The sequence below is a fragment of the Stegostoma tigrinum genome, chromosome 37, assembly GCF_030684315.1.
Source record: "Stegostoma tigrinum isolate sSteTig4 chromosome 37, sSteTig4.hap1, whole genome shotgun sequence".
In the NCBI taxonomy this organism is placed as follows: Eukaryota; Metazoa; Chordata; class Chondrichthyes; order Orectolobiformes; family Stegostomatidae; genus Stegostoma; species Stegostoma tigrinum.
The window spans coordinates 23,232,018-23,251,946 of record NC_081390.1 but is presented as its reverse complement, the minus strand read 5'-3'; the positions used below and the strand labels follow the sequence as shown (position 1 = coordinate 23,251,946).

The following is a 19,929-nucleotide window of genomic DNA, read 5'->3' as shown; positions in this document are numbered from 1 at the left end:
GTTCAGTATGGTCACAGCAGATCATCCAGCTCAGTCCCCACTTTCTCCCCAAACCCTTTCATCCCTTTAGCCTTAAGGACTATATCTGTTTCCATCTTGAAAGCATTTGCTGTTTTGGCCTCAACTGCTTTCTGTGGCATTTCAGCAACAAATGTGCTGTCTGTTCTGATGAAAATCCCCTGGTTATTAGGTGTCACTAAACAATGCCAGATATTAATGATAAGTCAATCCAGCACTATAGATGTAGCTTCTCAGCCAGTGAGCAACTTTTCAGGACTGGGAATTGCGCCAGACGTTTCCTCACAGTAGATTGTTTTGTTCTGGCATTAAATGCATTCTTATGTATTGATGGAAGCCCTTAATGCGCTGCTGAGGGATGTGCAACTCTATAAGCAGTTTATTGGGAGCTGTAATTATTGAAGTCCAAGAGTTAATGTGCTTATATTTTCAGGAGGGATTGCAAAGCACATTAGCGAATGTCAGCATGGAAACAGTGATGCATTTTTTTAAAATAAAGAAGAACAAAAATCTGAAGCATCAAGATGTAATGCCAACGATATTGGGAGGGTAACAATGGCTTCTGTTTCTTGATGCTGTAATGATTTAGGCTGAAGGCGTGCACTATCTTTCTAGTCCCAATACCCCACCTTTCACAACATAAAATTAAAATACTTTGCAGTTATCAAAATGACCGATTAAAATAACCTCATCTATATTGTATTGTAAACAGCAAAATCTATCAATTAGATCTTGCTTCAACAAACACAGTTGTGGATTTATTATCAACAAAATGTATTCAATAACAATAATTAGCACAGAATATAAATTAGAAGTATTAATACTTATCCTTCTGGAAGTGTGTACACACACTTCAGGAAAAGAGAAAAAAACGCGGGCTTCTTCAAGAGCTTGACTTTCTGGAAGAATTTTTTAAAAATTGGCCAATGTGTTATTCTTGAAGACAGAAGGGTAGTGAGCAGAACCTTCCCCAGTGTGTTGCTGTAATGTTCTGGTTGGTGTGGTCAAGTCACTAAACATGCACTGTTGCCTCAATGTCTTGCAGACATTACTTGCTCAGGAAATGCAATCTTGATATGCTTCTTCCATAACCCTTTCAAACAAATAGACTTCACCCTGAACTCAGCAGGAGGGTTCTCCTTTCAGAAATGAGAGGCAGGCTGGGTAGCTTGTTCTTGGCAGTTTTCCCCCAACTCAGCTTTTTCTTAGCGTGCTTCTCTCCAGCTGAGCTAGCTTTTAAAGATAAAACTCCCCTCTAAGCAGGCCACTGTTCAAAACAGCCCCAGCAGCAGGTTACGATGAGCCAAGCAGTTATCACCAGACGCGTGGGATCAATTTTTCCAAGGCATGGCAATTTCACAGGCTTCCACTTCAGCTTTCCACTATTTTAGGAGAGATGGGATCCCTTCATTTTGGAAAGAAGATGCAGCTCAGGGCTCCCTTTTGGAATGATGAGAATTTTGACAGCCCTTTCTTGGCATAGAACCGACAAAGGAAGACAAACCACATTCCTGCTGATAGCTACGGTATTCCAAAATTTAAAACCACAGCCACTTTGACAGCTGCTGTCAAACTAAGCGTATAAGAAAAATGACATGTTAGGGTGCTAGGAGGAATCGGGTGCTGCGTAAATAGGGTGCAGGTTGGATCAGGTACCAGTGTGCCAGCTGGTGCCAGGGCTACGCTGACGCATGATTAGGAGCTAGGTTAGCATGCCGGGAATCTGAGTAGGTTACCACCTGGGCAGATCACCAAGGAGGAAAGGTGCCAAGTGGATAGAGTGTAAATGGCAAGGTAAGTGATGTAGTGTTTAGGGTAGGTCCAAGTGGGTGGGAGAAATCACACCTGGCAGGAGATGGGAAAGGGTCTCAGGGGAGAGGGGTAATTAGCTTGAGGAGGGGTCAGGTTAGAGGAGGAGGGTATCATGTTGAGGAGTGTTGGGTAATGTTTGACATGGAAGCAGGGATGGGGGAATGGGTAGAGGTGAGGGTAAGGGAATGGAACATGGGCCTGCTTGGGTCTGGCCTGACGAGTCATGAAGGAAGACTGGAGACGAAGTAGGGGGCTGTGTCAGTTCATGGAGGGGAATAAGAGATTCGGGGGTCTCCAGTCAGGGTCTGGGAGTGTAAATGACCTGGTAAAGATGTGGGTGGGGGTGTGTAAGTTAAGTGTGGGTTTTGTTGAATAGTTACTCAGGGATCAGATGATGTGTTTAACAGTCAAACTTTTCCTGAGTAACTGCTTTTCCTTAATATCATCAGAACCAACCAACTGTAGCCTCATCCCACCTCACTCCCACCCGACCCCTGCGAAAGTTTAAAAGGAGACTTTCAGAAAGCCTCAGGCAGAATGAAATTGCCCAGTGGAAAATTCAATTTCCTATACCATTCCATCAGAGTTTTGAGTGCTCGGAATCTGCAGGATCTCCATGCATACCTCCCACCTCCACTGGAAAATCAGCTGTCTGACCACAGGAAAATTCCACTCATTTACAGAATAACAAAGTGTGAAGCTGGCTGAACACAGCAGGTCAAGCAGCATCTCAGGACCACAAAAGCTGACGTTTCGGGCCTAGACCCTTCATCAGAGAGGGGGATGGGGAGAGGGTTCTGGAATAAATAGGGAGAGAGGGGGAGGCGAACCGAAGCTGGAGAGAAAAGAAGATAGGTGGAGAGGAGAGTATAGGTGGGGAGGTAGGGAGGGGATAGGTCAGTCCAGGGAAGGCGGACAGGTCAAGGAGGTGGGATGAGTTTGGTAGGTAAGAAATGGGGGTGCGGCTTGGGGTGGGAGGAAGGGATGGGTGAGAGGAAGAACAGGTTAGGGAGGCAGAGACAGGTTGGACTGGTTTTGGGATGCAGTGGGGGGAGGGGAAGAGCTGGGCTGGTTGTGTGGTGCAGTGGGGGAGGGGACGAACTGGGCTGGTTTTGGGATGTGGTGGGGGAAGGGGAGATTTTGAAGCTTGTGAAGTCCACAGTGACACCATCGGGCTGCAGGGTTCCCAAGCAGAATATGAGTTGCTGTTCCTGCAACCTTCGGGTGGCATCCTTGTGGCACTGCAGGAGGCCCATGATGGACATGTCATCTAAAGAATGGGAGGGGGAGTGGAAATGGTATGCGACTGGGAGGTGCAGTTGTTTATTGCGAACCGAGCGGAGGCGTTCTGCAAAGCGGTCCCCAAGCCTCCGCTTGGTTTCCCCCATGTAGAGGAAGCCACACCGGGTACAATGGATACAGTATACCACATTGGCAGATGTGCAGGTGAACATCTGCTTAATATGGAAGGTCATCTTGGGGCCTGGGATAGGGGTGGGGGAGGAGGTGTGGGGGCAAGTGTAGCACTTCCTGTGGTTGCAGGGGAAGGTGCCGGGTGTGGTGGGGTTGGAGGGGAGTGTGGAGCGAACAAGGGAGTCGCGGAGAGAGTGGTGTCTCCGGAAGACAGCCAAGGGTGGGGATGGAAAAATGTCTTGGGTGGTGGGGTCAGACTGTAGATGACGGAAGTGTCGGAGGATGATGCGTTGTATTCGGAGGTTGGTGGGGTGGTGTGTGAGAACAAGGGGGATCCTCTTGGGGCGGTTGTGGCGGGGGCAGGGTGTGAGGGATATGTTGCAGGAAATGCGGGAGACGCGGTCAAGGGCGTTCTCGACCACTGCGGGGGGAAAGTTGTGGTCCTTGAAGAACTTGGACATCTGGGATGTGCGGGAGTGGAATGCCTCATCCTGGGAGCAGATGCGGCGGAGGCGGAGGAATTGGGAATGGGGGATGGAAATTTTGCAGGAGGGTGGGTGGGAGGAGGTGTATTCTAGGTAGCTGTGGGAGTCGGTGGGCTTGAAATGGACATCAGTTACAAGCTGGTTGCCTGAGATGGAGACTGAGAGGTCCAGGAAGGTGAGGGATGTGTTGGAGATGGCCCAGGTGAACTTGAGGTTGGGGTGGAAGGTCCACTCATTTACAGGCAGCTTTGTTTTAAAAGGATCTCCAACGTCTACAGTTACGACTTCTAAAGAAACCTTCGGGCCTTTCCATAAAGCCCTGAAATAAATCTCTCTTTCCGCAATCCTTCAGAAGTTAAATCCTCCAAACAAGATTAAATGTAAAATATCCTCATTCCAATTGCCACAAGCCACATTTGGGTATCTGTTTTCCTTTTCCAGATTGCTGTTTTTGATGTCACAGTTAAAACTGTCAGCACATTAATGTGGTTAAAAAAAAGGTTTTAATTGTTAATATTCCTGTCTCCCTCAAGGCTGTTTAACCTGACAGTGGTTTCAAAAAGATTTATGTCGTTTGGTTTTGCTAACCACAAAAATAGTCACATTATTCTTTTTTTAAATCGACATTGTATCTTGTTTGTTTATTTGTGTCTGACGGTGTTTCTGCTCGGTGGAGATTCACAAACACATCTTTCTGTATCTCATTGTAACTACACCATCTACCTGCATTGCTGTCAGTATGTGTAATATTTAGCTGTGTTTGTGTGTGTATATATCTGTTTATATTAGCATGCATCGAGTTATCTAGGATAGTATTTCTGCTTTATTCTAACTGTATCTATTGGTGTTTTCAGTTGCTTGAATTCTTAGTGTCTGTATATATGATTTATCTGTGTGTGTATTTGTGTCCAGCTGTTTGTGCTTGTCTAAGCCATTCCATTTGTGGCTGTGTTTGAATGTATGTGTAATACATGTAAATATGCAGCTGTGTATACATTCATTGGTTACATGCAATATCCATGTTGGTGATTACAGCCAGTTTTACAGCCTTTTCTTTGGTCTGGGAGGAAAGTGAAACTCCTAGTGATGTCATTCAGAACTCAGTGGAACTCTGTGTTTCATCCGCATGAGGCCAATCAGCTGAAGTCTTGATCATTCTTTGAAGAACCCTGTTGAGAATTTGCATCTCTTCTGAACCTATGGCTATCACTCCCTTCTCTGCTGGAGTGAGATTGTAAGATGCTGTCTGATCCCTGGCTGCTTTCTGAGTTAGGAATGCCTGAACGGATGCAAGTATTCAGAACGAAGATCGAACAGCAAGCAATTAATCTGAAAGCTCAGGTCTCTTAAAGCTGCAGCATCTCGCAGAGTCATTGATGCTGTATTGCCTTAAACCTATGTATAAAAATCCAACAAATCTTATTCAGAAATAAATGATCATTTTCATCAGTGAGAAGTCACACAATACCAGGCTATAGTCTAACAGGTTTATTTGAAATCACAAGGTTTCAGAGCACTGCAGCTTTGTCAGGTGAAGCTTGTGATTTCAAATAAACCTATTGGACTATCACCCAGTGTTGTGTGACTTCTGACGTTATCCAGCTGAGACCAACGCTGGCATCTCCACATCATTTTCATCAGCATTCACTGGGAGATGGGGATGGGTTAATGTTGCAGGTCCCTGATTCTCCCTGGGTTCATAGCCTTGGACAAACCAAAGTCCAGAGTTGGGGATTGACAAAGCACTGTCGTAGATGTCAAGGTTCATTAAATAGAAAAGCCTAATAGTTACATTTTCAATACATAAATCAAGCTTCAGTTTTGCAGGTAATTGTTGCAGATGTGATCATGTTTAATTTGGCAATGCCATGTCTGATATATTGATAGCAACGTAAGAGCAGACTAAAATGTAATCTTCTCTGATAGATTTATACATTTTAAAAAATGCTCTCCTCAGCCATCTTTAAGAGTAATCCAAATATTATATATCTGTGTTTAAATCAATTAGGTATAGTCAGTAACATTGGAAAGAAGCTCCAGACTTATCCTTTGGTAATGAAGTTCTTTGAGAAATGTTGTGAGATATTATAGAATCTTTAGATTTACCATCTTTTCCTTCTTTTCTTCTCTATCTCGCCGTTTCCTCATTCTTCCCGTTTGCTTTCCTTTTGAAGTGCCCCGTTCTTCAATGCTGTTGCAGTTCCAACAAATCACTCTGACTGACGGTTGTATTGAGATGGCTCTGGTGAGGGAGAATGGTGTGCAGAGCAGAGTCTGATAATGTGATGTTTGATGCATGGAACCTTGCAGTGCAGCGACAGTGAGGAAACCGCACTCCCCATTGGGCAGTGTGGCCCATTGCATTTACCACCCTGTGTTGCATGAGGGATGTGCTCAAGGTACTGAGTGCCAGCAAATGATGGGTTGTGCAACCTGTTGAAGATCATTGAACAGTCTGTGATCTGGTATCCTGTTGATCTCCATTTAGTATTGTCCTATCGTCCAAGATGGCAGCAAAGTAGAAGCCCTGAGTCAGAACTTGTCTGCTCCATCCATTTCTTTCTTTTTCTTTCCTCTCTCTTTTTGTGCTCTTTCTCCTTCCTTCTTCTCTCCTTCTCTCTTCTTAACTCCTGTCCTCGAGCCTCAAGTGAAGTAATCACAGACTGCCGGCCTCAGTGTGGACTGGTGGCCTGAGTGCAGTCTCTTGATGTTGAGACCCTCATGGTGAAGCCCAGCACGGTCTGGCTGCCAGCACAGACTGGGTTGGAAGGACTGCTATTCTGAACTTTATATTGCTTTATTCTTCTAGTTTATTCCTTCTAAGAATTTGCACTGAAGACTTTGTGCCTAGGGACTTTGGTACCCAAGATAGCGCTGTAAGTGGCAACTTGTAAACTTTTCACTGTATTCCCATGAGTACATGTGACCGTAAAGTTAATTCTAATTCAAATTCTAGTACAGCCCTAGTAAAGCCCTTAAGAAATGGGTGCTTTTTTAAAAAAATTTCATCTCATGGGACTTTGGGAGTTGCATTTTGGAGCTGTGTATGGGCACAATAGTGCTGCTGTTTATTTTAAGGCATTGTGCGGGTTTCTTTACCCAAGCTAATCACACCTTAAGACTGCACACTATCTCCTGAGTGTTGGCAGAGGGCACTGTAATTGCAGCTAGTGTAGCAGTGGACCCATGGTTATCGGGGTAATCATGTCCTGCCAGCTGGCTCTGAGAAGGGAATGCAGGAATAGAATTGAAACAAGATGAGTAAGGAGCCATGATTTTAACCTAAATTAGCTTAAAGAGTGGCTAAAAGAGCTGATCAGAGGCTGGAATGCAGTGGCGAGTAACTCACCTCCTGACTCCCCAAAGTCTGTCCACCATCTACAAGGCACAAGTCAGGAGTGTGATGGAATATTCCCCACTTGCCTGGAGAGCGCAGCCCCAACAACACTCAAGAAACTTGACACTGCCCAGTACAAAGCAGCCGCTTGATTGGCACCACATCCACAAGCATCTACTCCACCCACCACCAATGCTCAGTAGCTGCAGTGTGTATTATCTTCAAGATGCACTGCAGAGATTCGTCAAGAAGTCCTTAGACAGCACGACACTTCCATCTCGGACGATAAAGGCAGCAGATACATGGGAACACCACCTCTGACAAGTTCCTCTGCAAGCCACTCCCCATCCTGACTTGGAAGTATATCGCCATTTGTGCAGTATCACTGGGTCAAACTTCTTCCCTGATTGCATTGTGGGTCCAACAACAGCACACGCATCAAGAAAGCAGCTCACCACCACCTCAGCAAGGGCAACTAGGGATGGGCCATAAATGCTGGCCCGGCCAATGACCCCCACATCCCAGGAATGAATTAAAAACAAACACATCTTTCGCCCCATGGTCATGTGTTTCTTCTTGGTGTCTTCCCAATTGTAGGAAGCAAAGAGGAATGACAGTTGAGTTTCATTGTTTGGCTCGGGGTGTCAATGGGTACTTTTGCTGAGCATGTAGGCATCAGGGAGAGGGGGAAAGAATCTTTTTGTGGTCGTTACCTGGATCTGTGCACTGCCTGAAATACCTTCCCCAGGGAGAAGGCCACTTGTTCAACACTAGTGTTACTTCATAACTGCCTTCTCGCATTCTCAGCCCCAACCACCACCTCCTGGTGTCTGAAACGGGATTGGAGACCCAGAGTGAGGACTCCAGTGACCAGCATCCCAGAGCAGAGTGGGGGCAACAGCCTGGTGCAGAGTGTTACAGCAGCTAGCGGTTAGACCATGTGGAGGCCCCTTGTGCTGGACTGCAGCAGAGACCCTTTGGACAAAGGCAGTGAAACTTGACTTTTAACTTTGCTTTTTGTTTTCTGGCCTGTGGTTATAATGTGTATAGCTGTAATGTAACTTTCTTTTATCCTTTATTTCTCTATTGTGCAACAAAGGTTTACACCCAGGTACCTTGATGGTTGCTGACTGTTGGTGATGTTATGCTGTAACTAATTAGTAATTAAAGAAGCTGAAACTTGTACCTAAGCTAATGGCAACTTGCATACTCTTCACTGTACTCATTTGAATGCATATGACAAGAAATTTAATTCTAACTCATGGGAAATAGTTTTGGCCTGTTATGGCACGTCGAATCATAGCGTCCTTGTGCTCTTCTTCCAATCCATCATCACCAAAGGGCCTTCCTTCCATCACCTCCTAGAATAGAGCCATCAGATTTAACAATTTCATATGTTGCCATCCTGCCCTCCACTTTGGTACAACCGTGGTTTTGTCACTCAGTAGCTTTGTGACGAGCACAGGTTTTTGAAAGCCCACTTTCCAATCCACGTTCTTTCCCTAACGATATTCCTGACACTGTTGTCTTCCATCAGAAGAACTGACCTTGTGCTTTGGGCAAAATTGGCTGCCAGTGAAGGCAGTGCTGGCGTATATGACCAGAGAGCAGTTGTCCTGTGCCCCTAGCCAATGTATCCATTCTTGCCCACAATTCAGAATCCTACTGTGACAATGTGCTAATATCGAGAGCGGTGATCAAAATGATTGGTGATTATCACTGAAGTGGCTATGAGGTGCATAGGCCCCTTGCTAGCCAGCCTCCATTCCCGTCTCTGCAAAGTCGATGATGTCAATGGGGAAAACCTTACTGCAATGTGGAGCAGGGAGCAGTTTGTTCAGACATAAATATAGCTTCCACCGGTGAAGGAGGCAATTTAAAGCAGCAACTCACCTAGATTGCATAGCTGTATCTTCAGAGGCTAAGATTAAAGTAAATTACAGTGCAGGGGAAGTGGAAATTTGATGCATTATGACCACGTTACATCTGAACTGTGAGTGCTTGATAGTAAAATTAGATGCCAGATTGAACAGAGTGGCTACTTCTCAGCTGTCACTTCAGTGAAAGCAAAGCAAAGTACCCATTGTATAAAAAGAAAATGTGGAAAGTATCTGTGGCTTGCACTTGACAATGGGCTGCACTGCAAGATCCTGTTGAAATTGCAGCAGCTTTGAAAACTCACCCTGGGTTGTTGGACGGTTCTGTTTTGCATTTGCTGGTGTATGACTGTGTAGCAGATCATAATGTCATCGTCCCTCCTGTTCATATTGGCACTGCGCTGTCTGTTTGCATCATTCTCCATGAGAGTGTCCACTACATCTTCCACAAGTTAGAAAGCTCTTGACAGCTGTTCCTTTGACAAAACTCAAGAGGATAGTGTGACGCTGGAGCTGCGTTAGATCTTCAACAGACAACTCCATCGCCTAAACCTCATCAACTTCATTGGAGCCAGCCTGCCCTGTCAAGGCCATGATTTCACACCTAGCCTCTGGGACAATGACACACTCAGGCCACAGTCTCACTGTTTAGTCACGTTGTTGTGACTTTATCCCATTTATCAGCATTATCAATGGTGTTGTTTGAGGATGCTTTATCCATATCATCTATCATCTTGATGAGTTGGGGAAAGGTACTACTGAGGCCGTCAGCCTTCAGTACTCCTATTGCTCCCTGATCCATGGCCGGGAGAGAGGGAGAGAGAGAGAGAGATAGAGTGTGGAAAGGCAGGCAGCAGAGGAGGCCATACTGAGGAAGATCACTGAGCCACACCAGTGCTGGCCGTGATTGGGCCTTGGCCTCCCAGGATCTCGTGGTTTGTGGTTGGCCCATCGCTGCAGCTGCTGTTGGTGAAGATTAGCCTGGAAGGATCACATCATGGTGGCAGCGGAGCTGGCATCTCCTGGTTGTGGGGCGAGTGTGGCTTCAGCACGGGGCCCAACATCAGCGGTGGTGGTGAGGGTGGGCCTAGTGGTAAAGTTGAGGTGCCTAATGAATGGCGGCTCCTACATTGGTGGGGCCTAGCAAGTGGCAGCGAGGTGGTGAAGGAGGGGTGGGGGAATGGGTTGGTGTTGGTGAGAGAACTCAGGACTCCCTCTCACTTATATCTTTTATCCTTTTTATTCTTAAACAATTCAGAATGTTCCTGGATTTTGGTGACTGTTGAAGCTTTTCAATGTATTTTAACTGAATTACTCACTGTAAAATGCAAGTGACAATAAATAAACTGTTCAATCATGTATCATTGGAGTTGTACTAGACAGCAGGAAAAGCCCCCTCACTTTTTCAGAGACTTCATTAAAGCTCTTGGGATGTCTTAGGCAATTATCCCACAGGAGCATTATTTTGAAGGTGAGATTTTCTGGGCACAATGCTTCCCCCGCATAGGGGGATTAGTCTTTCATAGGGAGAGAACCATTCCTGAGTGAGATCTCTACCATCTAGGCTTCATATTTTAGTACCACAATGATAAGACGGAAGCTTCTCGGATTAATGCCTCAATTTCCAGTGTTCCCTCAGATTGGTACACCACAATGGGCTTGAACTTAACATTTTTTGCAGCGTTGCTACCAAGTTGATCTCTCAAAAGATCTTTGATGGTCATAAATTCTTGTTCACTTACTGCTCTTGCAGAATTTTGATCCCAATCAAGCACCATCTCATCAGCCGACAGTGAAAACCTGATTGACTGCATAGTCACATTCTTCAGTGACCCTCCCTTCAGATGATTTTCTACCTCTGCCTCAGCACTGACTGCCTCCCTGGATGGTTCCCTGAGAACTCTTACCTTGCTCACTCTGGCTTTTAGCTTCTTCCTGGATAACTATCAAACTAACAGGTCCCTGGTGCTGGGTTTGATCCAGTGTATTCCACATTCTCCATGATGCATCCTACTAGCATTTAATAGTATACCACTTTGTGCACATTGTTTGATTCTATCAGCATCCGCTCCAACTAACAAGACAGTTCAGTGGTCTTCAGCCTCAGATTCTGTTGTTGAGATGATCCTTATGACTCTTTGGCTGGCCAGCACTTCAGTCATCTTCCTCTGGATGCTTCCACTGGTTGATAGAGACACAAAGTGGCCGGTTCTTCCATTAAAAAATGTCTTTGATACGTCAGATAAAAGTCATTGCCTCCAACAACTGTTCCAGGAAAGATATCCTGGCTTTCCTCATGTCTGAAGTTAGTTTTGACTGCACAGAACAGAAAGAGCTGGGGGAGAACTGAACACTTACTCCTAGCAGTTCATTTACCTAAGAACAAATCAGCTGCAAATCAGAGAACAAGTCAGGCGCAAAAGATTCTCAGTTGTGGATAACTGTCGCTAGTCTATAGACCAATGAACTTCCTGTTGCCAGAAAAAGCTGCATCAGTACATCCTCTCAGTTCCGAATCACCTGCAACTCAAATTCACTTGCTGCTTGCTCTCACAGTGAGTGATGAGGCTTTCCATTAGGGGTCAGGTTGCCTGCTTTTCAAAACTGCAGCTAACTTTTCAGACACTTGTTTATCAGACAGTTCTTTCTCATTTCAGTCACAATTTGTTTTTTGGGATCATGGAAATAAAAACACAACAGGTGCTGCCAGACCTGCTGAGGCTCTTCAGCACTTTGTTTTTATTATTGCAGATCTCCAACATTGTCAGCATTGTGCTTCCACAGATGAAAGAAAAGATGAAATTTAGTTTCTCGGCTCCGATACCTGGAGAGCAGAGGACTCTTTAAAACCCAAAGATCCTCGATGGCAGGGCTCAGACACCAGTTCAGTCATGGGGCCCAACGTTGGTATCATATGTGATGATGTCACCGTTAAGGGACAGATCAAACCCAGCAGTAAAACAGGGAACGTAACTTTACTCAATGTTACTGCCTGAAGCGTAAGCATTAAATTTAAAGACGGTTCAACAGGGCAACTTGGAACATGCCTCTCACTACCTTGGGATTTTTCATCAATAATGATAAAGAGAATTTTCTCTGATGTAGAAAAACCTGCCTCAGAGCAATCTCAAATTCCTACAGTGTGAAAGCAGGCCATTCGGTCCATCAAAATCACACTGATCCTCCAAAGAGCATCCCACCCAGACATATGCCCTCTAATCCCCTACCCTATCCCTGCGTGGACATTGCTCAGCAATTTAGCATGGCCATTCCACCTAAGCTGTGCATCCCTGGACTCTGGGAGGAAACCAGAGCACATGGAGCAAACCTGCACAGACACAGGGAGAACGTGCAAACTCCACATAGACAGTCGCCCGAGGGTGGAATCGAACCTGGGTCCCTGATGCTGTGCGACAGCAGTACTAACCACTGAGCCAGTGTGCCACCCAAATTAAATTCAGATTCCACCATCTGCTGTGGGGGTGGCAGGATTGGAACACAGGTCGCCAGACCATTATCTGTGTCTCTGGATTAACTATCCAGAAACAATACCACTGGAACATCACCTCCCCGAACTTCCCATATATAGGAACAAATCAGAAATTGTTGGTATAGCTGAGCAGGTCTAGCAGCATTTGTGGAGAGAAATCAGAGTTAACATTTTGGGTCCATCAGAATGCAATTCTTAGTTTGGAAGAAGGGTCACTGGACCCAAAATGTTTGCTGTGATTCCTCCCCACATATGCTGCCAGACCTGCTAAGATGTTCCAGCAATTTCAGTTTTTGTTGCTGATTTCCAGCATCTGCAATTCTTTTGGTTTCTCACATACTGATATCCTAGTAACTGTTGTACGTACAAGTTACGGAAGTTTTTTCCTTCCCCTACCTGACCCTCTGCACAAAATTATTTTCAAATGTATGCCTGAGTAAACTGCAGTAATGCCATAACAAAATTCCAAGTGAAAGCTTGTCGAACCTAATCGAGTTTGAGCTGTTTATGTAACTCTCCAGTCAATCATTTGGAATGTTCTGTCGCATTGGTTCTTAGCAGACTGGAGCTGTAATACATATTGGTGAGTGAAAATTCCTTCAGTATTCTGTTTGAAAGGATCAGCACGCAGACACAAATCACAAAGAATTCTATAGTAACTATTTATTTGCAGTTGTGAGGAATCTAGAACAAGACAACTTCACATTCAAATTATACCTTTGCTGCCTGGGAGTGCACTTAGGAGGCAATTTTCGGACAAATGGCGATGAAAATCCAGATCTCCTCCCTCAGAAGGCTTTGAGATTAGAGCTTTCAGTGTTAGTGATTGACAGATTTTTACTTGGAGGGAGTGCGGACAGAGGTGAAGAGAGTTTGGTGTACAAACAGTAATGGTTTTTCACACTGAATAAACAGGCTTGTAAACATGGCGCTCCTCCTGTTGCTGTTACCCTAACATGACATTGTACCCTCTCTGTAAAAGAGTAGTAAAAATGGAGAGAACATCAGACTGCGTGCATTCATAGCTTTATTTACTCCACAGCCATCCCTGTTGTGAATGGTTGCAGCTGCATTTGTTTACACTCAGTGTTTATGAAGATGCGAGGGGGTAAGATGCATCTCCAGTTGTAATGATACCAGGAGATTTTTTTTGCTCCCACTTAAAGGAGATTTATTTGTTCAACCTAGCCATGTCATAATGCACCTTGCCATGGATATTTGTTTCGGTAGGATGTGAAAACTCTGGAAGCCAGACTGGAAAAGAATATTGGACAAAAACTGAACTGAGGAAGCATCACTCGCCCCGAAACGTTAACACTGATTTCTCTGCACAGATGCTGCCAGACCTGCTGAGCTTTTGCAGCAACTTTGATTTTTGTTCCTGGTTTACAGCATCTGTAGTTCTTCTGGTTTATAATTTGGAAAAGAATATTGCTTTCTGTTGAACACCAAAGTAGAGGCACTATTCGTGACATGCACAGGCTAGCCCCAGCCCAGGGCAGAGCATTCTGCAGAACCATCCCTGGCTCTGCTTTACATTTAGTTTATTGAATCTGTTCTGAGACATTATTACACACCCTCAGAAATAGATGGGACTTGAAACTGGGCCTCCTGGCTCAGAGGTAGGGACGCTATCACTGCACCACTAGAGCCTTCAGTTCACTTTATCCTATTTTCTAATCAACCTGTTCAGCTATGCTATTACACACCCTGTGGAGCTGGTGGATCATGAATGCCAGCCTCCTGGCACAGTGGCAGGGACGCTACCACTGCACCACCTTCTGGCCCTCACCTTAAATCTGTACCCCCTTGTCATTGATTGCTTCATCCTGCGGCAAAGTTTCTTCCTGTCTACCCTGTGTATGGCCCTCATTATTTTATACATCACAGCCGTGTCATCCTCAGCCTCCTCTGCTCCTCGTATTGCTGTGAACTGGAATCGCTCTCTTTGTTGGCCAAAAATGCAATTTTTTTGGGAGAAGCTGCACACAAAAATAATATTCTTAAAGGCATTGTCTGGATGATAAAGCTAAATACCAAACGATTGATCCTTGGTCTTTAAAAACCTAAATCAAAGGTAGCAGTTTTAGAAATTGGAATTTATTTTAGCTCTATTAGGCTTTTCAAATATTAGGCTGTTGGTACGAGATTCCTTTATTCTTTAACTGAGGAATAAACCTTTTATTTAAATTTACTTATTTTAAAAATATTGTGCAGAGCTGTTTCATAGGTATCCTAACTGTTTGTGCATTAATGAATGAGGAACCTAGTGTTTATTTATGGATTCTGAGTGTCAATGAGTGAATCAGCATATTGTCTGTCCCTGGGGAAGGTAGACCCTGTGCTGTCTTCTTGAACTGCTGCAGTCCTTGGCGTGTAAGGGACCTTGGGGCGTAAGGGACCTTGGGGTGTAAGGGACTTTGGGGTGTAAGGGACCTTGGGATGTAAGAGACTTTGGGGTGTAACGGACTTTGGGGTGTAAGGGACCTTGGGATGTAAGAGACCTTGGGATGTAAGAGACTTTGGGGTGTAAGAGACTTTGGGGTGTAAGGGACCTCGGGATGTAAGAGACCTTGGGATGTAAGAGACTTTGGGGTGTAAGAGACTTTGGGGTGTAAGGGACCTCGGGATGTAAGGGACCTCGGGGTGTAAGAGACCTCGGTGTGTAAGGGACCTTGGGGCGTAAGGGACTTTGAGGCGTAAGAGACTTTGAGGCGTAAGAGACTTTGGGGTGTAAGGGACTTTGGGGTGTAAGGGACCTCGGGGTGTAAGGGACTTTGGGGCGTAAGGGACCTTGGGGTGTAAGGGACCTTGGGGTGTAAGGGACCTTGGGGCGTAAGGGACCTTGAGGCGTAAGGGACCTTGGGGCGTAAGGGACTTTGGGGTGGGAGTTCCAGGAGTTTGACCTGGTGACACTGAAGGAACAGTGAGGTAATTACACCTCAGGATCGCATGTAACTTGGAGGGGATCTCACAAGGTGGTGTTGCCACGTATCTGATGCCATTGCCCTTCTAGATGGTAAAGGCTGTGGTTTTGGAAAGGGCTGTCTCAAGAGTGTTAGTTAATTGGTACTTTTGAGGCAAATGATACACTTGCACCTTCGTAGTTTAACTTTTTTTTTACCTAGTCTCTGACTGAAGTTGAGAGGAGCAGTCACCTTCAGGATCTTGTTCCTGTAATTGTGTCGTTACTTTTCTGCTTCATTATGTAAAAGGTAAAGTCACTATAGTCCTACCAGACCACAGGGCTGTTCTCTGTGTAGAGAGAGAGAGAGATGAGTGGTAATGGTTTAATCTGTGAGCCAACATGCCTCAGGGGAGGGGAGAGATGGGGAAGGAGAGTCCGTAATGGTAAACTCAGCTCGTGCAGGAACTGAACTCATGCTGTTGGCATCATTCCGTGTGGCGGATCAGCTGTCCAGCCAACTGAGCTAAGCTGACCCACCCTGATGTTTAATGTGCATGGATCATAGAAACAGTTTAAGTCAGGTCACTGATGTTATTGTGCATCCTACCGTATCCAAAAGATTAGACCCTGACAATAGAGATTGACCTCCACCTCGTAATTGTTGATGCAAGGCAAAGCAGCAAATTGCAACAGGGTCAAATTTGTTATTAGCCCATATATATTCTGAAGTCCTTTCTCCATCCTAGAAAAACCCCACCTCCTGCTTCATTTAAGCAAACTCCCGATGACAGAAAAATTGAATGACTGCGTCAATGGGAGGAGAAAGATAACTTGCATTTACATAGCACCTTTCATAAGTACAGAATGTCTCAAAGTGCTTGAAGCCAGTGAAGTTACTTTTTGAAATGGAATCAATGTTGTAATTTGGACAACACTGCAGCCAATTTGCAAACAGCAAACTCCAACAGCTGGCAATGAGATAATGACCAGCTCACCTAACTTCTAACGAAGTGGGATAGGAAATCATTCCTGTCCCAGACCGTAGGAGAATTTTTCCACTTCTCTTTGAAAAGGTGGCTATGGGATCTTTCAAATCTAGCTGAGAGGGCAGAAGTGACTTTGGTTTCTCATTTTGCCCAGAAGCCAGCCCCTCGGACAGTGCAGCACTGCCTCAGTCCTGCTCTGGTCGTAGTCGCCTCTGATATTCCAGATCAAATCTCAGGATTTGAGCCTTGGACCCAGAATTTACTGACTGTCATGTGACAGTGCTACTCACTGAGGGTTGCTGTCCGTAAGACTGAACAAATCCCAAAGCAGTGTGAATGACAAAGCCACTGAAGGTCAGTGAAGCTGAAAAACCAAAAGGGTCTAGGCCCGAAACGTCAGCTTTTGTGCTCCCGAGATGCTGCTGGGCCTGCTGTGTTCATCCAACTACGCACTTTATTATCTTGGATTCTCCAGCATCTGCCGTTCCCATTATCACGTTCACGTTCCGAAATGGGTTTCCCAAAATACTGGTAAGAATGAACAAAGAACTTGAGTTTAATAAAACAGAAAACTGTGGATGCTGGACACGTGAGATAAACAGAGATTCCTGGAGCAAGTGGGCAGGTATGCGGAGAGAGAAACAGAGTTAACACTTCAAGTCCTATAACCCTTCTTCAGAATTGAGTTATTGACTGGTTACAAACCGGTAACCTGTTGGGAAGGACAGCTCTTGGTATGTAATTGGCAAGAACATTAACCTTGAAAGCTTACACAAAGTTTTACTGGCTGATAGGAACACACAATGGCAGCACACTACCCCAAAATGCCAGTAAAGTTCCTGGAATGTCACACAAAGGTAACCGAGTACGGGACATTCCATTACTACAATCCCAATAATTGTTGTCTCTCCCCTACATAGGGTTGCTTGTTTCTATTTTTGTCTCTACACTGAGTCACTAAATTAAACCTGAAAGTTATAATAAAATGTGCATTGAAGCATATGCACACCATGAGAAGTGCTGACTTACTTTTTTGGATTTATGTTCAACACTGAGGAATTCTTTATTTTAATTAAAATCGATATGAGAACCAGTGGCCTGCTGAATACATGTTTGTTAAATCTGGATTTATGGCTTGGACTCCAATTCTCATTGATTGTAGCAGCCTAACAGTTGGATAAGTCTGTAAAACAAAATATACTTTGCATCTCAACAAATGTTACTTGCTCAGACCAAAATTGTAATTGCTACAAGCTGGCTTTTTGGATTTACTGTTTTATGTTATGGCTAGATTCAGATAATAATTTTTGTCACAGCGTGATGTATTGTAATGCAAGCTGTCAGTGTAGTGTATTCCTGGTGAGATCATCATTTTCCATCTCCCACCTCAAGGGATGATGTCTATTCAGACTCCCAGGGTTTCTATCCTGTGTCCTCATGGGACTGAATAGTCCTTGACTTTCAAATCTTTGGGCCTGTGGAGGCAGGACGGTGCTGCAAGGCTTTGAGATCTGGACAGAGAATTGTCTTCCTGTTCTTTCCTTCTCTGCCACTGCTGTGCCTTATCCATCAGGTGCTCAGGTTCAAAATGTGCTGAACCTGGCAGACAGGTCATTGCTGTAGCAAGCCTCTCCCATTTGTCAAAGTCAAAGCTACCAGGCTTTCAAGGAGAGATTCCAGGTCTTTGCAGCGTTTTCTGTGTCCTCCCAGAACAGCACTGGTAGATTGAGAGTTGACAAACTGGGACCTGACACTTCTCAGCTACGCATTGTAGTTGATTTTGCAGGACTTTTGCGAGAATGCTTGTCGAGCTGGCTTTTTGTATGTTGCTGTAGTGAAGTCACTTCCCATTGCACAGGGCATCAGGCCAGAAGACCGTAAGATATGGGAGCAGAATTAGGCAATTTGTTCCACTGATTCTGCTCTATCATTTGATCTTGGCTGATATAGTTCTCAACCCCATTCTCCAGCCTTCTCCCCCTAAACCCCTTAAAAATCAAGAACCTATCTATCTCTGACTTAATTACACTGATTGACTCGGCCTCCACAGCCCTCTGCAACAATGAGTTCTTCAGATTCACCACCCTCTGGCTGAAGAAATTCCTCCCTTCACTCTGAGGGTGTGACCTTGGGTCCTTGTCTCTCCCAGTAGTGGAAACATCTTGCCCAAGTTCACTGTACCCAGGCCTCTCGGTATCCTGTAATTTTCAAGCAGATTCCTCCTCAGTCTTCTAAACATCCTTATTAACGCAACACCCTCCTGTCTGACCCTTTAGGTGGGTGTTGAGGATCCCCAAGCATTATTCCAGGAAAGACCATGGCATTGTCCCAGTATCCTGACAAACATCCCTCCACTAAACTGTGTAGGAACAGCTGGAGGCCCCTCGATCCTGTTCCACCATTCCACAACATCGTGACTGATCCACCTTCCAAATACTTGTAGCTGTCTGTCATATTCTACATGAAAACGTCTATCACTCTAAATATGCATTTTATGGCTGAGCCATTTGTTCCTGGCTTAATAATCCTGAATGCCTTCAGCTAACTGTATGTTGTCAACCTCAAATTTAGAATTAACAATTTAGCCAGCAGCAACTGGGTAGAAAGCTCTAAAGTTTTGTCACCTTTTGCATGGAGGAGCACTTCCTAGTTTCACTCCTGGTCTAATCTTTACAGCATGCCCTTTAGTCCTTGGCTCTCAAACTCACAGCAACAGTCTCTCTCCATCTGCTCTGAGTAGTCAATAATATCAAAGGGAACAGAGATTCAATTCATTTTTGTTTGTGGGATATTGCTTTCTGTCAGTTTGTTGCCACATTTACCTACACGACAGTATTTGTTGCACTTAATGTAAACACTTTGGTATGTTTTGTAGAATAATGTATAAATATTTTATTTGTAATCCTGTCTGTGTTTTCCCTTTTTGGATAGGGCACTGAACTGAATGAGGACCGGACCCCGTCAAATGCCACAGTTTCCACAACATTTAATATATTGGTGATTGATGTTAATGACAATCCACCAGAATTTAATCGGTCTGAGTATTTCGTCAGTATCACTGAGTTGGCCCAGGTGGGCTTCGCGCTCCCTCTGTTCATCCAAGTACAGGATAAAGATGATGTAAGTATCAAAACAGTGCTTTGCAAATGCAACCTGATTAAAAACTGACAGCTGGCCCCATCATGGAGCTTTTCTGCCGTCCTCAGTCAACCTCTGGCCTTGTGTCTAGTAAACCCAGTTCTATAGCCATCATAACAAAGAAATCAATATACATGGACAAGCCGTATCACTAACTGGGAGAATGGATGGACAGTTTATACAGATGTGTTATGGATGTTATGCATCAAGCAAACTGTTTTGTGTACTGTCCGCTGGCTGATTTCTCATTGCCAGGTCCAGCAACAGATGTGTATCAAAATTGTCAGCCTTATTTTCAAATTTCACCTCCTGTAACTTGTCCCTTTCCTAACTCTGTAACCTCATTCAGCCCCATGCCTTCCCAGGATTGCTCTACTGCTTGAATTCTGACCTTATGTGCATCCTTGATTTTATCATTTCATTGTTAGCAGCCATGCCTTCTGATCTTTTGCCCCCAAGTTCTGG

General features: G+C 44.8%; 1 protein-coding gene across 1 annotated transcript in view; it reads left to right on the top strand.

The window, feature by feature from the left end:
- Positions 1-19,929, top strand: part of cdh23 (cadherin-related 23) — an 807,091-nt gene that overhangs the window by 272,131 nt on the left and 515,031 nt on the right. The window contains exon 11 of the mRNA XM_059640347.1: positions 19,258-19,446. Within this exon, the coding sequence (XP_059496330.1) occupies positions 19,258-19,446 (189 nt within the window). The remainder of the gene's footprint in view (positions 1-19,257; positions 19,447-19,929) is intronic.